Here is a 19508-nt window from a genome sequence, read left to right as displayed (position 1 = left end):
GTGTGGTGAACTTCCTCCCCTAATGTACTTGGAACTTACAATCACTCTTGATGGTAACAGATGCTGATAGATGTAGGAATATGGTATAAACAGTTGTTGTACCCCAGATTTTATAGACTTCTATCATACCTCCATTAGTCATTAATGTTAAATTGTTTCTTAGTGGGAGCTATTCCCTGCATCTGGTCATCTTTGTCACTCTGTACTGAACTTCTTTCCAGTTCTTTGATAATGGATTTGAGACAAGTCAGGGAGGAACCAGACCTCCACAGAATATTGAAAGTGTCCACACACACTGGACTTACAGAGGGGAATTATGGATGCTTTTTATTCACTTTCTGGCTAACCCCCCAACATTTGTCTTATTTAAATTTTTAACCCTTACTGAACACTCAGCTATGATTTTCACACTTATTACAACTTCAAGACCAATTCCTAGCATGTTTATGGCTATTCAGAAGTTTGTCATGTCAAGTGAGAATTGCCTTTTCCCCAGAGACGTGACTTTACATCTACCTCTACTGAAATCCTCCTGCTATTTTGTTGTTCGGTCAATTGATTATAATTAGTGCCTTGTACTGCGATTGCAGTTCACATTTTCCAACTACAAAGCCACTCTTGCTGTCTCAACGCAGGATGGAGAAAAGGATGGGTAAATTTTCTAAAGTATCTACTGACTTTGAATGTACAGAAAGAAATATCTGGATGATTTAAGATAGCCAGGCATGTTCTTCTTTGGACATACAAAAACGTCAGCTGACTTTGTGTGCTTTAGTTGATCATCATATATTTTCACAGAATTACTTTTAAATAAAGTTATTTTCCTGTAGAGGTCATCAGAGAAGTTAAGTAACTATTGCAAAAAATGTTGCTTCAGTGTACAGCGCTTACCACATCATTGGTCTAAGAATTACAAGGGTAGCACATATACCAAGCTATCTAGTCTGGTTACAGTTGAGATACTTTGATTGGGAACCATACTGTGCTAAACATGCTGTCTTCCTTTTTTGTGCGTAAAGAAGTTCTACCAGCAAGTTAACATCTTTTGCATACACCCAATTTAGACAAAATCTGAAAAACAGAATTAATGAAATGTATTGATTTCTAGCAAAATTTTGTCGTCTGTGTGTAACTTACTACTACACAGGCACACATTATTCTGTTTTAGCTCCCAGGTGCTTATGTCCCTCTTGAACAATATTTACCTCCTTAATATACAAAGTATTCACTAAGGTTTGTCAAGGTGAAACAGCCTTAAGAATTAATTATCTTATAATTGTTATTTGGTCAGTGCCTTTTTTCTTTATTGACCAGACACAGTCTGAAATATCTTAGCCATATACTTTTGAGGTTACAGTTCTTTCCTTTGATCTTCTAAAAAGTCATGAGAAAATGCTGGTCTAGTGACTATATTAGATTTTCTTTCTGCTAAACAAACAAAAAAAATCTTGCTGAGATCACATCATTCTATACACACTCTGGACCAAAACACGATAAGCCAAGCAAACAAGAGTTCCTTTGTTGCTCTGAAAGAGACTGTTGAATTTGCAGCACAGTTTCTAAACAAAATGACGGTCTCACCCTTTCTTTTTTGCAAATACTCTTTTCCATAGGTGAAGAAGCTGAAGAAGTAAACCAAACATAGTTACACTGTGTATTCTATGTAAAGAAGTGGTGTTTTGTGACAGAATTGAATCAGAGGGAGAATAGGAGTGGTCAGGAGAAACCTTTAGACAGCTGTGTAGCAGACCCAAGATGGAACGATACGGGTTTGTACAGAAAAGCCACTATCAGCTGAAAGACGATCACTGGCAAAAGAGACCTCTTTGAGCAAAAGAAGACTATTATTCTTTTGTTTGCTTAAACTGGGTTGTGCCTGTCAGATAAAGGTGTGCAGAGATTCAATTTCTTCTTTCATACAGTCTAGGAATTTTCTGTTCACAAGGTGGTTCTTGCATTGGTTTCTGATTTACAATAGGAGTTATTTCTTGAAACCTTCAGAATAGCAGCAGTCTTTTCAAGGGTGTAATTAAGAGGTTAAAAGCCTACACAAAGGCAATTTCTGTAAGATAACAACTTCTTGTGTTTATTATGTTTAACTAAACAGGTGGCATGGTTTCTGGAAGCCTCATTAACCCTTTTCTTTAGGTTAGTGTAGTTGCAAAAACCTGTAAACTGGTAACAGGACTTAAAATCTGCCTTGTAAGTTTTCACACAAGAAGGACAATCATGTAGAGAGGCAAACCATACTAATCATCTTTCTACCTTAATGAATGTGAAGAGGCTAATGTTAAAATCATTTTTATATAAATATATACATAATTGTGTGTGCACACATGATATATATGTATACACACACAAGTTTTCCATGTTCAAATACAAATTCATCACAAATTTTTGCACAAAAAGATATTTTTGGATGATATTCCCTCCTTACTGTCTAGTTCCAGGCTCAAAAAATGACATTACAGGTATTGGTATTGATAGCCAGATTAATTGATATTAAATGGCCTGTGGTACAGAAAGCAAGAAAATCTGCTGTATTGCAGGGATGAACACCAGCTCTTTCCACTTTCTTGTCCATGTTGTTATATTGTTGGCATGCTGAATAGCATGACAAGATTAAGTGATAAATACTCATAAATTTCCTAAGGCTTGAACTACCTTCAGCATACATCAGTCGCCTGCAGGCAGCAGGCAGTATTCACTATATACTATGAAATGAGAAACGACCACACACCAAAAAAAAAAAAAAGTTGTGTGTTTCAATTTCAACAGCAAAAAATCTGTGAGAAAACTGTAATACTGTTACCTGAAAACAAACAACCATATTGGTTGTCTGAAGCAGAAAATTTAGATTTAACAATATTAAAATCTTCTCCAATTTTAGAAGTCTTTGTAGTTCAATAATCAACAACTGTGATGTGCTACTTTGATTAATAAATGAGTTCAGCTACTGGTGCTTGGGTGATGATAGTTTTGGACTCCAACTCCCTTTATGGCATAAGGATTTAAGGAAGTAACCAGAACATATGAATTTTGAGATGTGGTTATCTCCAAGTTCAGCAGAAGGATATCTTCAGCTTATTACATAGGCTATAATTTTCTTGTTGTATCATGAATACAAATTATCTGGATTACTGGCCCTAACAATTCAAATGGCAGTCGTTTCTGTTAAGCCAAAAAGAGGAAAACATCTCAAATACCATGACTGAAAACGACCAACACACAATCACTGGTGTCACAACTTAGATCTTGACAGCAGGGTTTGAAGTGCCACTTAAATGCTCTCTCTCCTGTTACTCACTTTTCTTTGGAATTGACTGTAAGCAGATGGTGTCTGGATTTTATGTTTCCCAGAGCTCCAATATCTCCATTCTGCTTTTAAATCAAGAAGGCCTTTAATAATTTTAAATATATCTGTATAGTCCAAAAGCCTTTTACATAGGTATATTGATTTATTTTTCAAATATAGTTATTAATTAACAACTCACTGTCTAGCCAACTCTTTTCACTGAATTTAAGTATTTGCTTAAATCGTGTTGATTTTTTTTTTCTTTCTGTGGTGTAATCATCTTTTCTAGTGACAGTTAGGTACTAGAATTGTCATATTAGTATCTTTTGAACAAGAAGGGACTGATAAAGAAGGCAATAACATAAGAATATATATATATTTTTTTTACATTTGTTCCCTGAGCATGTTAACACAAATTTTAGTTTATTAGCAACTGGTAAGTTGGAGATCTTCATTTGTAAATGTTACTAAATAAAGGAGAAAAGTCTAACTGCTATCACTGATAAGGAAGTGAAGCTTCTACTATTCTTTTATTGAGACTATTGTAATACAACACTTTGAAGTTTGAACTACAGATGAAACCTAACTCTAAACTTAACTCACTCTTTATTTTATTGTTTCGGCAACGTTACTAATGAGCAGCTTTTCCTACTGTGTTGTCAGACAGGAATGGTCAAAATCAAGAATAAATCAAGTACCATGTCATTGTCCACACCAAACCAGTCATCAAGGCTATTTAAAAACAAGCATTATTTACAGTAACACACATCACCTGCTTTCATTCCTGTAAAATATAAGAGGACTTATACTTTAATAGCAGGAAACAGGGCAGAATGCAAGACAGTCTCTCTTCCAATGTGCTGGAAACATTGGTAGAGGAAAAAATAAACTATCCTTTCTCCATTGAAAATCTACGAAGCTGGAATTTAGTGTAGCAAATTAATTTGACTTTACAGATACAGGATAAGAAAATAATATAAATTAAATTTGTTTGAACTTTCTGACAGTATTTATAAATCAATTTTATTTTTCAGATATGTTTATATGTTTGGAGCATATGGTGATGATGCAGTTTTACATAAAATGTTATCTAGAAATCATCTCTGATTTTCGAAATAATCTGCCTGGCTGGAACCAGTCAGAAATTTGATTTTTCAGCTCCTTCTCCCTACTCCTCCAAATATGTGACATTGCAAAGAAAATTCTTAATCTGAGCAAGGAGTTGAAGACTTTGGTGGCACAGAGTTCTGAAATGCATCCAGTTCAGTCTTGAAATTAAAAAGCCTTTTTTTCAGAAGTGTTAACTTTATTCAATTTTTTTTTTGTTTTTCCGGTATGTTTGTGTTAATAATCCTGATTTTTAGTTAAAAGACAAACCAACTGATGAAATCACATTCTCCCAAGAGAACTGTTTTCATGAAAAGACGTTGCGGTTTTCCGTGTCACACTCCATGATAATGAAGCCTATAGAAGGCTTTATCCTTCTTAGGAAACCCAGTACCTCAACAGTTACCCAAAAACTCCCTAAGGAGGAATTTCCCACAGTTTAAATCAAGGTTGTGTGTACCCATGAATGCATCTGTGCACATACATGAAGATGTCTCAAAACTCATCACTGCAGTCTCAATTTGCCGCATGTTTTATCCATGTGAGCTACTAGAGCCCTAGGGCACACTAGATAACAGAAGAGGGACTAAAACATTGAGCACTAGCCCAGTATCAGAGCATAGACACTCTTCTAGCTTGATAAGCAGCTGGGAGGAAGGCAGAGGTGCAAGGATACCCTAACTGTGCATGCTACCCCTTTATTTGGGTCCAGTCCTTAGCACAACCAGCTGAGAACTGCTGATGAAAAATCTTCCTGTGTAGCTGAACCCCACCTCCATCTGTGGGAGGAGGAGGAGAAGCAGGTGCTGAAAAGGTTAGCAATGTGAGGCTCATACTACATTTCCAAGGAGGTCCTCCTAGGCACCACACAGTAACATACTATTGCTAGAGCCAGCCTAGCAAAGTAAACAGTGCTTAGGAGTGCTCCCAGGCACTGGCTGTGACTGTCTACCAAGCTGTGCTGTTAACAGGGTCCTTGCCACACTTTCGACCAGTGCCAGCTAACATTTGGCTGAGCTGTCCTGCGGGGTCACTTGGCAATTCGTACACCCCTGGGACCATCCTATCAGTGCTCTGCATGCAGCCACCTGTTCGGGAGGCCAGGAGCAGTCACACGAAATGTCTGGTCATGGACTTCAGATCTGGGTGTTCGGCCAGATTCCTAGGATGACAAAACAACTCCTGCTGGCCCCACTTTTTCCCACTTTTGGAGTTTCAGGGCCAATTTTAATAGGAAAATAGCTCTGGAACTGGATTTTTGTGCTTTATATTGCTATATTTATATAATATAAATATATTTTATATTATATTGCTAGCATCCTGGCACACCGTCTTGAATGCAGGTTTGCCACAACACCTGAACAGCGTATCTGGATACGGAGAAAAATGCTAAGGACTAAAACTCTCAGTTGAGACCTCCTCCTGCTTTGCATGCACATGGAGTTTACACCAAGCACTGGAGAGAAACAAATACTCCTAAATTATGTCTTGTGGCTTCTCTCTTTCAGTCTTGCTGTTGCTGCTCAGGGTTCTTTGTATCGGTGCTGTACGAGCCCATACAAGGGCAGAGCTGAAAGTGAGCTGTGGGAACTGCTGCGATGATGTGTTGTAATTAAGCTTTCACAATAGTCCTAGCATTTTCCCCTGTGGACTGAAGGGGATATCCTGCTTAAAGGGCCATGTTTGAAAAACCAAGCTCACAATAGCCAGCTCTATTTTCATTACAACCACTTTTCGGAGCCAGTTTTGATGTCACTCTTGCCATTCCTCACACAGGGCGTTAGCCCACCTCCTATCAACAAACCCTTGAGAGGGTCCATGTCACCACAGGCTTGTAAGGATGGTGGGGCTGCAGGTGACCCCATCCTGCCTGTGACACCCGTCCTAGACAGGCCCTGTCCCCAGCGCTTCTCCATCATTACCCCACACCTTGCAGCAAGGCCTGTGTGCTGCTCCCCATGTAATGGATCCTTCTCAGGAGGGGAGGAAGGTGGTAGGAGAGGGAGGAGCATGCCCTTCGTTAGTCTGCCATGCCTGAAATTGGTCCTCATGTGCTCTCACCCCCCTGCCTCTCCTGCCTGTGACGTATAGGTCCTTATCACTTGGGTTTGCATGTCTTATTTTAAAATGAATGTCAGAAGAAGCATGGTATTCTTGACTTCTTTGTCCGTCATTGTAGCTTTCCTCTTGCCCAGTCCCTTCATTGTATTCAGTCCCTCATCACTGCAAGAAGAGGCAGTCCATGTAATAGATATTTATTTCAGAGGGGAGAATGACTTGGGAGAAATTTCCTTCCTGATCCCATACCTAGCATTTGACTTAACCTTGAATGAATGAGAAAGACACACTGACAAGCCATTAAGGAATGTCTTTAGCAAATATATCAGTAGGTGGTAGCTGGGCTCACTCTTGAAAGAAGACTCAGAGAAAGGGAAAAATATATATATTGCCTTAGAAACCTACCAGTGGCATAAAACTAGGTGTCCATTCATACTGAACTGATCAAAATATCTGAATCAAAACTTATTCAAAGACCTACTTTCACCCTTTTCAGAGTACCAGTAAATTAGTCATGTTTACAATTCTATATGAATAATATCTTTTCATCATTTACAATGCATATGGTTGTAGCATTCACAGTATGTCACAGGAAACACCAGTGGGATACAGTCCACATAGCTCAAGCATTTTCTTTGAAAGGTTTGGACATTTTAAGTGAGCTCATGGTGAATTTCATACTAGCTGCTTTATTTACATGCCGCCTACCAGAAGAGATCAAGCTTTTCTGTTTCCTTAAATTGGTTCTCTCTGGAATATAATAGCAGCTTTCAAACTCACCACATGTTATCTATATATTTTCAATTATAAATAGGGTCATGTTTGTGAGTTAATGGGTTTAGTTCTGAAAGTGCCAAAACTTTGATCAGCACATGTAAAACAATTGGCTGAAAACAGCGATTTTGATCAATGCTTTATACATCAGTGTGCATTACCTGCAGTATGACAGGAAACATAACCACTACTGAAATGTTTTATTATCTGCACGAGGGAAAATGGTACTTGGAAATTTTAAAAAGATTAGATAACAAAATGCATTTGAGGCAGTACTTCTTATGAGCACTGGTAGGATACGTAGTCCAGTAATGGGACTTGCAACGCAAATCATTGTAGCTTCTCATTTTCTTACAAAGTTTATTCAAAGAATAATCCAACTACCCAGGATCTCACTTATGTTACAGCAGTACTATTTCATGGATTTTGCTTACGTAGCTAATGGTGGGTTTATATTTGAAAACTTTGGTTATAAAAAAAAAAAAAAAAAATTTTCCTTGATTTGTTGCTGAATATCAGTAAGGTAGAAATCCTGACCTCTCTGAGGACAACAGAAATATTGCCTTTTCAGCCACAGGATCACATAGAAATAACTGACTTTTGGCTTCAACATGTGACCAAGGGCTCTGTGAGTAACTCCTCTGGAGTCAGCGGGGAAGCCAGAGCTGCACACTCAGCCGTGGTATTGAACAAGATGCTGACTGTAATGCAGTAACACATTTAGGTAGAATAAAGCCTCCATTCTTTAATCAGTGTAACTGTCAAACTAATGCAACTGTAACTTCTTAGTTTACATACCAGCATCACACAGGGAAGAAATTTACTTCTGACCAAAACACAAAGAAACCTCATCTACTCATTCAAATTATACCTTATTTGAAAACACAGGCATAGCATGGTTATTGCCTGGGGAATGGGGGAGGTACAGCATGACTATTTCTAAACATTTCCAGCCTCACCCATTTGTTGACCAACCCTTGAGTTATTTTGGAAGCTCTGTCTCTGCTGCCTGCCATTGTCAGTTATTATATTGAAAATTTAATTGTACAAGGGCTTTGACACTGAACTTTATAAATTTGTTCCAACTGACCTTGTCTCAGTTATTTGCCAGCCTGGCACGGAGCCTTAGCGTTCATTATTTGTTCTCATGCAGTAGGTAGAAGAAGCATGGAGAAGGAGATAGAATGGACCTGACATTTTACATGACTGCAAATGAGGAAGAAGCTTTAAATAAAGAGATTACCATGTCCGCCACAAAGAGTATTACATTTCTCTCAAACAGACCGAATTTAGGCTGTACAGAATTACTTCTTTGTACCCTGGGTGTGTCTGTTTGTTCTGCAGTGTTTTCAGACTTATATTTAAATTTGTTTTTATTTCATCATTCACTTAATTACTTCTCTGACAGATGTCTTCAAGAAAAGTTTTAGAGAGCGTCTTTTATGTTACAAACAAAATATTAAAAGCAGAAAAAGTGTATTGGAGTACAGGTCACCATCTGGATGTTTCATGAAGTTGCAGAAAGTAAACACCAGTGAATATATGACATAGTATTTCTAGTGCCATATCTGCAAAGAGTTCAGTAGATTTAATCCTTATTTGCAGAAGTGTGAAAGCAAGATATCACCTGCAGACTGAGAAGGTACGATGTGCAATTGAGCTCCCTCTGTTGGCTCTGCAGCAACTGAAGTGCATTAAGTACTTTACTTTTTAAAGTAAATAAATTGCATTAGCAGCACTGATCTCTGTGTAAAAACACTTTGCTCCACCATTAAAAAATGCTAACTTCGTTGCTCATTAAAATCATTGGAATACACAGGATTTAAGAAGGTGTAAAACATGAGCAGAAACTCAGAAATTCTTTTTATTTTTGGCTTTTAAATGTTGGATAGTATATGGAAACCCAAGTCAGCTTTTGGCACCATGATTCAGTGATTTATAGATTCTGAAAGAGAATGCCCTGCTGAGTTTCTTATACTTTTTTGTTCCATACTTGCAAATAATTTGGAAAGGAAACAAATTCATGCCTGATCCACAGAGAGGATCTGTTCAGAAGTGATTAGTCTGTGCTCTCAGTGAACTGACGGCTCCAAAGGAGAGCTGTCTGCAGCAAGCCAGCTGACCAGGAGACTTAGGAACACCACATGAGGTCTCAGATAAGGCTGCAAGCAAGAAGGAAATGTAGAATCTCCAGGAAATGAAAGATGGATGTGGCAACTCCTACCTGTCCTTGTGTTCTTGGTGATAATTTCATGTGTAAATCCACTGTTCTTTTCTCAGAATCAATTTTCTTTATTTCTTTTTCTCCTAGACGCCTGGATGCCAACCACATCAACTATGTGCCCCCCAACTGCTTCAATGGCTTGGTCTCCCTTAGACACCTGTGGCTAGATGATAATTCTTTGACAGAAATACCCGTCCAAGCTTTTAGAAGTTTACCAGCACTTCAGGCAATGACACTGGCACTGAATAAAATTCATTACATACCAGACTATGCTTTTGGAAACCTCTCTAGTTTGGTAGTTCTGTAAGTTTTATTGATTGCTTTTTAGCCACAATCTCTGCTTCTTTGCAGAGCTTTGACCTCCTTGTGATAAATTGCTTGAAGATGCAATGTTTAATTTAAGCATTGCTTGAGAAAACCTTTAATAATTAACATTCCTCTAGTCTCTCCCTAGTTGGCAAACAATAGGTAAATCGCTATATACATGGGTCAACTAAACCTCAGTTTTGCCTTTCAGTGTTAGTATTAAACTGATGTATTTTGGGGCCATAAAGCTGCAGTTCCATTCTACTTTTGCATGAGTCTTAATGACGATACTCCTTTACCATGAGGTCAATACTGTTTCTTACAGAAAACGTTCTTTTTGGAATACAAATTAAGTTTTCTGGCTTGCATATGTACTATAAAACAAAATTTGAAAGAAAAAAATGTCTTAGAGAAGCATATCTTTTACATCTTCTTACAGTTAAACTCACATTTGTAAATCACTTGTTTTGATCTAGCTTAAAAGTTTCCGTCTCCAGCAAAGAGCTATGTAAGGGAATTTTTTTTTTAAATCACCATATCTGGTCAGCAAAACAAACAGAAACAGATGAACTGTTTGCCTTCTAAGACTCCAAAGCAGCATGTACTGAATGAGAGAAGATTAGAAAAAGGAAATGAACAGAAAGCTTTCTGGGTGACTTGGAAACAATGCTGTCCAGTAGAAACTATGTATTCCCTTCATAGAAAGTATATGTAGTTTTGTATTTAGATATGTTTGCATACCAATACAACTAAATGAAACAGATGCAAAACCCACACCAAAATCTGGAAGGAATACTCTGGAACATGGTTTCAGTTTTTTATCTTCTGGGAATGCACCAAATGGAAAAAATTCTAGACTGGCTGGAGAAACTGAGGAGGAGACTGAGGGGGAGAAGTTATTTCAGGATAGTTTGGAAAATCTTAATATTATTAAAGAGAGAATAATATATTCAAGATTTACAGGCTGTCTGAAACCATAGTCTGTAAGACACTTAGCATATTTTAGCATGTTCTAACCCCAGTGTGAGCATGGAACCTGACATTCTTCAGGGTTCTTTATTGAGCTTTATAATCACCATCTCTGCATAGTGCCTAATATATGCACCAATAATAGGGGGATAATAGCTGCCTTGGGCACACAGTCTTTGCCCTCTATTTACATCAAGTAACAGTCTCATTCAAGTTAAAGTTTTTTTAAGGAGTCATTTAACCAAGCTAAGCATCTCAGTAATGCTTAAGGTAGAGAATGTCTTCAATGCCATTCTCTACATCCATAGCAGAATTACAGTGATATGAGGACAGATAAGAAATCCAGAAGAAAAAGACCTTTTTTGATTCCCTCATTGTTTCAGCTCACTTAGGTTCCCTTATTTTACATCTGCCCTGTTTATTTCTGGTCTTCTGGTCTTCGTATCGATTAATAATTGAATTATCCTTCATGATCTACGATAGCTGATATTTTTGGCCTGTCAAAATCTTCCTGTGTGGTTCTGTTTTCATTTGTTTCCTACTCTATTCAGTCTGGCAAATTTTCTACTCTTTGCAAATATGCATGTTCATTTTGCGTAGGTTTGAAGCTCGATCACTAGCAATCCAAGCATAATTGGAATTCGTAGACACTCTTCGTGCTAACTAAAGCATTACAGCTCAGTGTAGTCATTTTTTAAAAATGATTAGGTTTTTCACAGGAAAGGAAAAACCCACAAAACATCTGTATTTTGCCATTAGAAACCTTGTTTTTCATGGACAGGGAGACTCAACTTCTGTAGGCTCTGTGGTCTTTAAAATTATTTTCAGAGCAGAATGAAGCATTGAAGGGTATGTGCTTGGCAGTTCCTCATTCACAGACCTTCTTTTCTTTTAAGTGCTACTCTCATAGTTTCCCTCCACTATGAGAGCAGAGTGTCAGAATAAAATAAAGGTCTGCTGGGAAAAAAAAAAAGCATCCTCTTCAGAAATCAATCTGAAGTATCACTAAGTTCTACCTACTCACATTAATGAGCTTCACACAGAATTTTTTTTTTCTATGTCAGTCTAAAAACCATAGAAATAGGCAGCATTACCAGCCCTCACATGGATGGTTTTGATTGAAATGTAACATACAACTGTTTCTTTCGGTTGCTGAAAATATGAGAACGTAGCTGTTGGTTTTTATAGTTTCAAAGGAAGGCAAGTTAAAGCACTTTGAAGACTGATTAGCTTACTCATCTCAGTGAAGCTATGACTTCTTGTCCTGTGGCTTTGTGTCTTCTTTCATTCTGCAAGGCTAATGACTATTTCTGCTTGATTATCCTTCTCCTCACCTGCTCCTGCTTAATGCCATCCTCTCTAACACCCCCTGAATATACGTCTTCCATATATACAGCTAAAACAGCTAACACTCCCCACAGTTCTTAAGGCAACATGTTAGTTAACAACTGGTGAGAATATGTCTCCAATTTCACAGTATTTAATATGCAAACCTCATCCTAGACCTTCAGGATATACCCTTCTTAGACCATCTAGGTGGTTGTAAAAGAAATCCCATGTACGGAATGAAATTGAAGCCCTCATGGGTGGGGAGATGTCAGGAGAAAGGGGGAAGGGTTGGCGAAGGTGCCTTCTCTACGTGCTCTTGCAAAAGCATGACTTGCATAGAATAGGTGCATGCCTGAAAATAAGTTTCTTTTGATTGAAGCATCAAAATGTTTTGCTTAAGTCCACTGTGTGTAGTGTGCTTTCCTGACTGTGTGCTTAATGTTCCCCTGCAGACATCTCCATAACAATAGAATCTACTCCCTGGGAAAGAAATGCTTTGATGGGCTCCACAGCCTAGAGACTTTGTGAGTTGACCTCTTATTTGTTTCCTCTTTTTTTCAGTGTTTTCATTAATATTCTGAAAGAATAAAAAATAGCCTAAAAGCTAAACGTGGTTTTTGGCTTGCCTAATCGCTACAGGATCTAAATGATGGTTTACAATGACTCTATACAGCAAATCCTATTTTTTACTATTAAATTAGTTTGCCTTTTTAATAATCATTGTTGATAAATTGTTGAAAGGACATTTGAGAACTGTACTGGGCATTCAAAAAGAAGTGCCTATTCATGAACAATTATGTTTGCCTAGTTTAGTACTATTTATTTGTCTTGTTCAATCAATAAAACTAATAGCTAGATTGGGAAACTGTCTCAATGGAAATGTTTACCATTAAGAAACTGTCTCATCCTAGAGGAGGGTTATAAAATGATTTTATTTTTCTATCCCTGGAAAAAGAAAAAGTGCCAAACAGCCAAATTATGTATGTTTTGCAAGGGAAGAGAGGAACATTTCAATTGTATCCGTTTTTGTCTTTAAAGAGCTCTGATAAAGAGCAGTGCTTGTAAAGATTCAAATTGCCTCAAGTTTTTGCCATAGATGAGTGAACATGTTGTCTGCTAGAGCAGACAACGGAACCCAAAAATGCTACAGGGACAGTAGACCTGTGCATATCTTTCTATCTGCCACCTTCTGCACTCAGCTGAATCCTTTCCAGAGATTTTAGAGATTTCAACCAACCAAGGCAGAGCAAAAAGGCCTGGTTTGAGAAGCAAAGTATCAAAACTGAATAATGCTGGTCTAGAGGTAACTATTTTCTTTATCATCCACAGAAGTGTGTACTGCTCATTTTTGTATTTTCATAAGATAAGAAAAAAAGAAGTTTTTGCTTTTTTTTTTTTTTTTTTTTTTTTTTGAATCCCTGGTTTCAGTTGCATCAATCCCTTAAAACTGGATTGCAGTTTTACAGTTTTGATTTTTAGCCTGCTGTGAGTTGAAAGGAAGTCCCTTAGTGTAGCACCGGAAAGGGGGACAGGAAAGGAAGAAGGAAAATGTAATAGTTTGTTTTGTTTTTACAAATGAGATTCACATGGCACTTGGTCAAAAATGGAGAAAAAAAGAACAATGGAATAAGTAATTGCAAAGCCAGTCCCAGCCACCTGGCATGAAAGAGGCAAAAACACAGAGGACAATCATGAACCTGGGAATATGTGTAGGTGCAGCCACTTTGCTGTGATAGGAGAATGCAGCACTTGCCCCAAGTGCAGTAATTGTGTACTGTATAGACCAGTTTCCAGATAATTTCAAGCTAATCTAAAGAGATCTCAGTGTAAACGATGGACGCCAGCTTTAAAATCATTTGTTTGCATCAACGCATAGGTCTGGAAATCACATATCACTGGAGGGCAAAACCAAACCGTACACGCCTGTAATCTCTTTTTGTCAATAAGCAGGAGAGAGAGATTTACAAGCAGGAAGGAAAGCCTTGTTGAGTTCAGACAGCAGTTTCCTGCCTGCATTACTTCAGCCTGATACTATTTCAATTTCAATCTATTGTAAACCATGATTTGTGTTTTGCCCATTCAAAAAGGCTTTTAGTCAAGTTTTTCAGATGGCATTCCTCACAAAGCAGTACTCAGGGAGCATCGCACTAAACAGGCACATCTCGATTTTAGTTTCAGGTATCTCCTGAACGCTGAAGGATGCACATGTCATGCTCAGGACAGAAGTATGCTAACAGCCCATTCAGTTTACCAGAATGAAGTCTAACTGCCATTGCAGCATGAGCAGTTCTTAAAGCAGAGGTTACTACCCCAGCTAAACTACTGTTCCTACAATGTGTGTGGTTAGAAACATTCTCCATATGAACACTGCCAAGGCTTAAAATTAACTATATAGTTAATGATAAAGTTGAACTAACTGTATGTTTTCCCACTTGTTTTAGTCAGAGGAAGATTTCTTTTTACCTTCCAAACTCCAGTATCTCCAGTATCTCCAATTTCTTGGTCTCACAGACCATGAAAAGTGCATCAGATGAAAGAAAGACACAAGAATTAAATCTAAGTCTTGAAGGACTAAGTGAGTCAGAGGCAAATGAAACCTTAATAAAGAGATGAATTAACTGCATAAAATTCAGCTCACCGTGCAAATTTCTTGAATATTCCAGGCAAAAGTTTTGGTTTGGTTTGGTTTGGTTTTTATTTTTTCTGTTGATAATTTCCAAGTTATAATAAGTGATTTACAAAAGAGCAGATCCATTAGTAGCATCTGAATCCACTTTTGGCTTTTTCATTGCTGAACAGATAGAATACAACTGAAAATAGGATGCTGATAGAAAAATAGGAATGAAAATGTGCCCTAAATAGAGTCTGTTAGAAAACATCCATACACTTCTGAGGATTAATTGGCTTTTGCCTGTATGTACTTATTCAATGAATGGAAGATGATATTTAGTTACAAATGCTAACAAGTCTATGTTATCCTCAATGCAGTGCATAACCCCAATAATACAATCTGTTTTCACACAGAGATCTAAATTACAACAGTCTGGACGAGTTCCCCACTGCTATCAGGACACTAACAAACCTAAAAGAATTGTAAGTACAGAAGTACAGCACTTATATTAGGAAGGAGGATGTTTTGTCTAGTGTGTGACTGATTCGTTTTTAATGCTGGTGATTTTATCAGTAATCCTTAAAAACTCATTATTCTAGGAAGAACCAATAAACATGCCAACATGCATAAAAGATAATTCTCAGCATACAATTTAGAGCATACAAGTTCTGAAAACTTCTATACTACATTGTACAGTAGATTTTTTTCAGGAACTTCATCGTTGGAATGTGGTGAATAATAAACACAATTAATTCATTTCAAGTTCCAAACACAACAGTTGTTTTTTTTCAAGCAATCCAAAAAAAACACAATCTGCTAGTCTAAGAAAAAAAACATGGCACTCTTACTGGCCAATCAGGTTTAGATGCTATCTGCCATCCCTCCTGCACCATTAAATTAAAACAATTTCTTTTCACTGTAAATACTCCTTACTCCTTTGTAACGTTGTAAACAAAACACTTCTGGATGCACAGACATAGTTTCCGTAAAATAATGTCAACAATGAAAAGAAACCAGCCAAGTTTGTTGTAAGAAACAGCTGAATTGTAAAAGAATGAATGAAATATCCACACGTTGTACACACAATGTACACAACGGTGTGTATGTTCAGAATTCTTTCCATGTGAAGTATTTACCACATTACCGGTACCATCAGCATAGAGATTTACAAAAACTAGGTAACATAGCAATTGGACGCAGTTGTAGCACTGTTGCATTGCAAGATGATGATAAAGCCACTTTAAGTAGCGACCTGGGATTTTTTTCCAAAGCAGGGAATCCTCAGGTAGCATTGACTCCAGCTTGGTATCTCCCATGCTAGTCAGGAGTGTGGCTCTGGAGGAGGTAGCAGAGGTAGCCACTGGTGAGCAGGGTATATCACTGGTGAGCAGTGCCACAGGGCATGGGCTCTCTTCCAAGCAGCTCAGAAGCTCTGTAGACCCTATTTTGCAGAAATTCACCAAAATCTGCTCTTGGCTGAAGTCAGAGTAGTGATAAGGGGCCAGACAGTGCCCTGGGAAGTACTCAGGCCGTTTGCTAAGCTTTTGTGCCATGCAGGGAATCCCAGTCAATACAGCCACAAAACCAGTCTCTTTGCTGGTCCTAGATGAAATGGGATCCCCATATTGCTTGGATTCTGCATCTGTATGGATGCAGCTTCTATTGCATGCAGAAGAACAAGGGATTCAGAACCTTGCAGCGTCTCATCAGCAGTAGCATGATGACTAAACAAGTGAAACCAGTAATGTGGGACCTGTCCAAGTAATGACCAAGTGTGCTTGCATCAGTGAACAATTTGAGGCTTTCTAAATGTATAAATTTAATCTGGGAAGCCTTTTTCATACCCGACTGAACTAATGGGAGTTTCCCACACAAATCATCATTGTTCTTTTGAAACCTTAGTTGTTTCTTTTGTTTTTCACAATGGAGAATTACTCATATGAATAAAATCCAGTGATTAATGATGAGACAAAGATTTGGTCCTCTATCCAGCAGTCACAACTACATTGGATAGTTTGTTCATGTCCACATCTAAAATACTTCAACAGAAAGTTGGTTGTGGGAGACTTAACAATATAATGTGTAAAATCATTTACTTGACAAATTTGTGTAATTCATTATTATCTCAGAAAAAAAAAATAGTTGCAGTTTAACAAGCACAGGGGGATATATATATACTGTTTTATTGTTATTTATTTATTTTTAATATTTCACTGTTAATTGTATGTGTGTATATTTACATTACATACAGATACATTCATACATACATAACATACAGCTACAAAGCACTGTTTCCTGCTGTGAACATCTTAATTTTAAAATGTCATTTTGCTGTTTACTTTATCTGAACGGCACTCTCATTTAGAAAAGTGCAGAAGTCTAGCTATTTCTTAGCTTTTCTTTTGCTTTTGCTTTTTCAGTTCTATCTTACCCCAGAAAACAAGGATATACCCTGACACACAAACACTTTCCTTATTACAAACAAAAAACAATATGCATTGTGAATACAGATTGTGCCTTCACAATTTTTTTCTTTACTGTGTAAACCATTTTTTCTTTTGTAGGGGATTTCATAGCAATAACATCAAATCAATACCCGAGCGTGCATTTGTGGGTAATCCGTCACTTATTACAATGTAAGTGATAACAGTTTATTCAGTGACTCTTCATGGTAGAGCATGTGGAACTAAACACCATATTTGTGGCTATTTGTCTGATAGATCTTTTTGTGAGTGTAACATACAATAATGCAAGCGAACAAGCTTCTATCCTCAAGCTTCAACCTCATGGAAACAGTAGCAGTTTGCATACCCTATTTAAAGGAAGTGAGTACTGCTGCCTTGGCCTTTCAGTTGAACTATTCCTTACAGGTCTCTTAGTTTTACTGGCAACGTAGAAGATAGCAAAAATTGATCCTGATGGATTCCAGTCTCAATTCCCATGTTGTTTTACATGAGAATACATGAGAACTGGCAAAACTCAGATTAAGAAATTGTAAAACAAATTTAAGAAAAATAGCGACTCATCTTGAGCAGTGTTATTTTATGAGCAAAATCAGAATGGCTTCAAAAATGCAGTGGAACTCAAATGCTGTGGATGGTCAACCTTGTCCAAGTGTGTGAAGTTCTGACTTCACTTGCTAACTTTGTCTCATGTCATAACGAAGTTCTTCATCTTTGGATTTCAAAGTTTGCAAACCTGGGAGAAAGAGGAGATTATTTTTGGGGGGCAGGCTTCTGGTTTTAAATTCAAGGAGACAGACTACTTCAGTATTCAAAATATGGTTGATGGACTTAGGCTAGTGGGTAAGGAAACGCCTGGAGGTGCACCAAGTCTGTGGCTGGGAATACAGAGTATACTCACTTGCATATAATATAATCATGTAATGTGTTTTGAATCCTTTAAAATATTTATTATAATGTCTTTTTTGCTCTCTTTTTGCAGACATTTTTATGATAACCCTATCCAGCTTGTTGGAAAATCTGCTTTTCAACACTTACCAGAACTCAGAACTCTGTATGTGTTTAATTTTGTTTTAATTGTCTTTATATGTTGCAATGTTAGAGCTGTTCCACACATCATTCACCACAATTATATTGAAATGATGTTTTAAATTCTAGGACTTTAAATGGTGCTTCACAGATAACAGAGTTTCCTGATCTGACTGGGACTACAAGTCTGGAGAGTTTGTAAGTGCTAAAGCAATATTTTTTCTTTGTTTTATATTTTTGAATACTATTTTTTTCTAAAGAATGTTGTAAAAAATTGTTTTACAATTTCTAAAAAAAATAATATGTTTTTTATAAATGCTCTCAACAGGACCCTCACAGGAGCACAGATCACCTCTCTCCCCAAATCAGCTTGTGACCAGTTACCTAATCTCCAAGTTCTGTACGTTTCAGTAAGATTAATAACATTACAGTAATGGAAAAGATTAATGAACAAACAAAATCAATATGATTTTGAAATTACCCAGTTGCTGCTATTTCTGTGTATCACATTAACTGCCTAAGAATTCAGAGCAGGGAGCAATTCCCCATGTTACTCAAAAATACCAGCCTCCAAAAGTTCACAGTCCATCTACCAGTAAGGATTTCCCACACATTGTTGGAAAAGAGAATTAATTTTCATATTTTTAGGTCAGCTTAAAATGGTTCTTGATTTTCTTTTAAAAGCTGTAGAGCCATTTTACATGGCCTTACTTTCATTCATTCTATGTCTCCTAAAATGTTTTCTTTTCTTTCTGAGGCAGATAACTCAGTGAAGTGAATGGAAAATATAACTGAGTAAGGAGTTTAGCTTTGAGTACTTTTTATGCTTCTCTTTTATTTTCTTTTCCAAACACACATAAGTAGTTGAGTGAAATTTTAATAGACTATTATTTGGCATAGTTGGGGCATACTTCTTATACTAAATATCCAATATTGTTTTAGCTTGAAAATGTCCTTGGAGTTTGCTTAATCACTAACGAAAGTAATCATTGTGTCCGCTTCTTTGAGATTCAGCCAACAGCACTTTCCTCTATGTATTACATCACTAGGAATGCATTTGATATTGCTTCTCTGGCCAACATTAAAATAACACTAATTATAACACATTATTTGAATACCAACTTGGATGTCATGAACATTTTTAGAAAAATTAAGTTTTAGTTGATGGACTCAATATAATCATTTCCAGAATGATAAAAGACAGAAACAGAGTCTGTTGCCAGAAAGAAATCTGCACACAGACTTTCTTTTGAATATGCGCTGTATTATTCAAAAACAATAAATAATCTCTAAAGGGAAGGCAAATAAATACAGTAGCAATTAATAAATTGTACAGTATTGTTC

The 19508-nt window shown here is 37.2% G+C and overlaps 1 protein-coding gene across 1 annotated transcript in view; it reads left to right on the top strand.

Moving 5' to 3' along the window:
* Positions 1 to 19508, top strand: part of LGR5 (leucine rich repeat containing G protein-coupled receptor 5) — a gene marked incomplete at both ends in the record, with an annotated part of 88034 nt that overhangs the window by 53178 nt on the left and 15348 nt on the right. The window contains 7 exons of the mRNA XM_084306061.1: positions 9546 to 9761; positions 12515 to 12586; positions 15087 to 15155; positions 17238 to 17309; positions 18118 to 18189; positions 18294 to 18362; positions 18493 to 18564. Coding sequence (XP_084162187.1) covers positions 9546 to 9761; positions 12515 to 12586; positions 15087 to 15155; positions 17238 to 17309; positions 18118 to 18189; positions 18294 to 18362; positions 18493 to 18564 — 642 coding nt within the window. The remainder of the gene's footprint in view (positions 1 to 9545; positions 9762 to 12514; positions 12587 to 15086; positions 15156 to 17237; positions 17310 to 18117; positions 18190 to 18293; positions 18363 to 18492; positions 18565 to 19508) is intronic.

The sequence above is a fragment of the Netta rufina genome, assembly GCF_964035555.1.
Source record: "Netta rufina genome assembly, chromosome: 1".
In the NCBI taxonomy this organism is placed as follows: Eukaryota; Metazoa; Chordata; class Aves; order Anseriformes; family Anatidae; genus Netta; species Netta rufina.
Note: the sequence above shows the minus strand (reverse complement) of the source record. Positions and strands in the feature narration are given on the sequence as shown.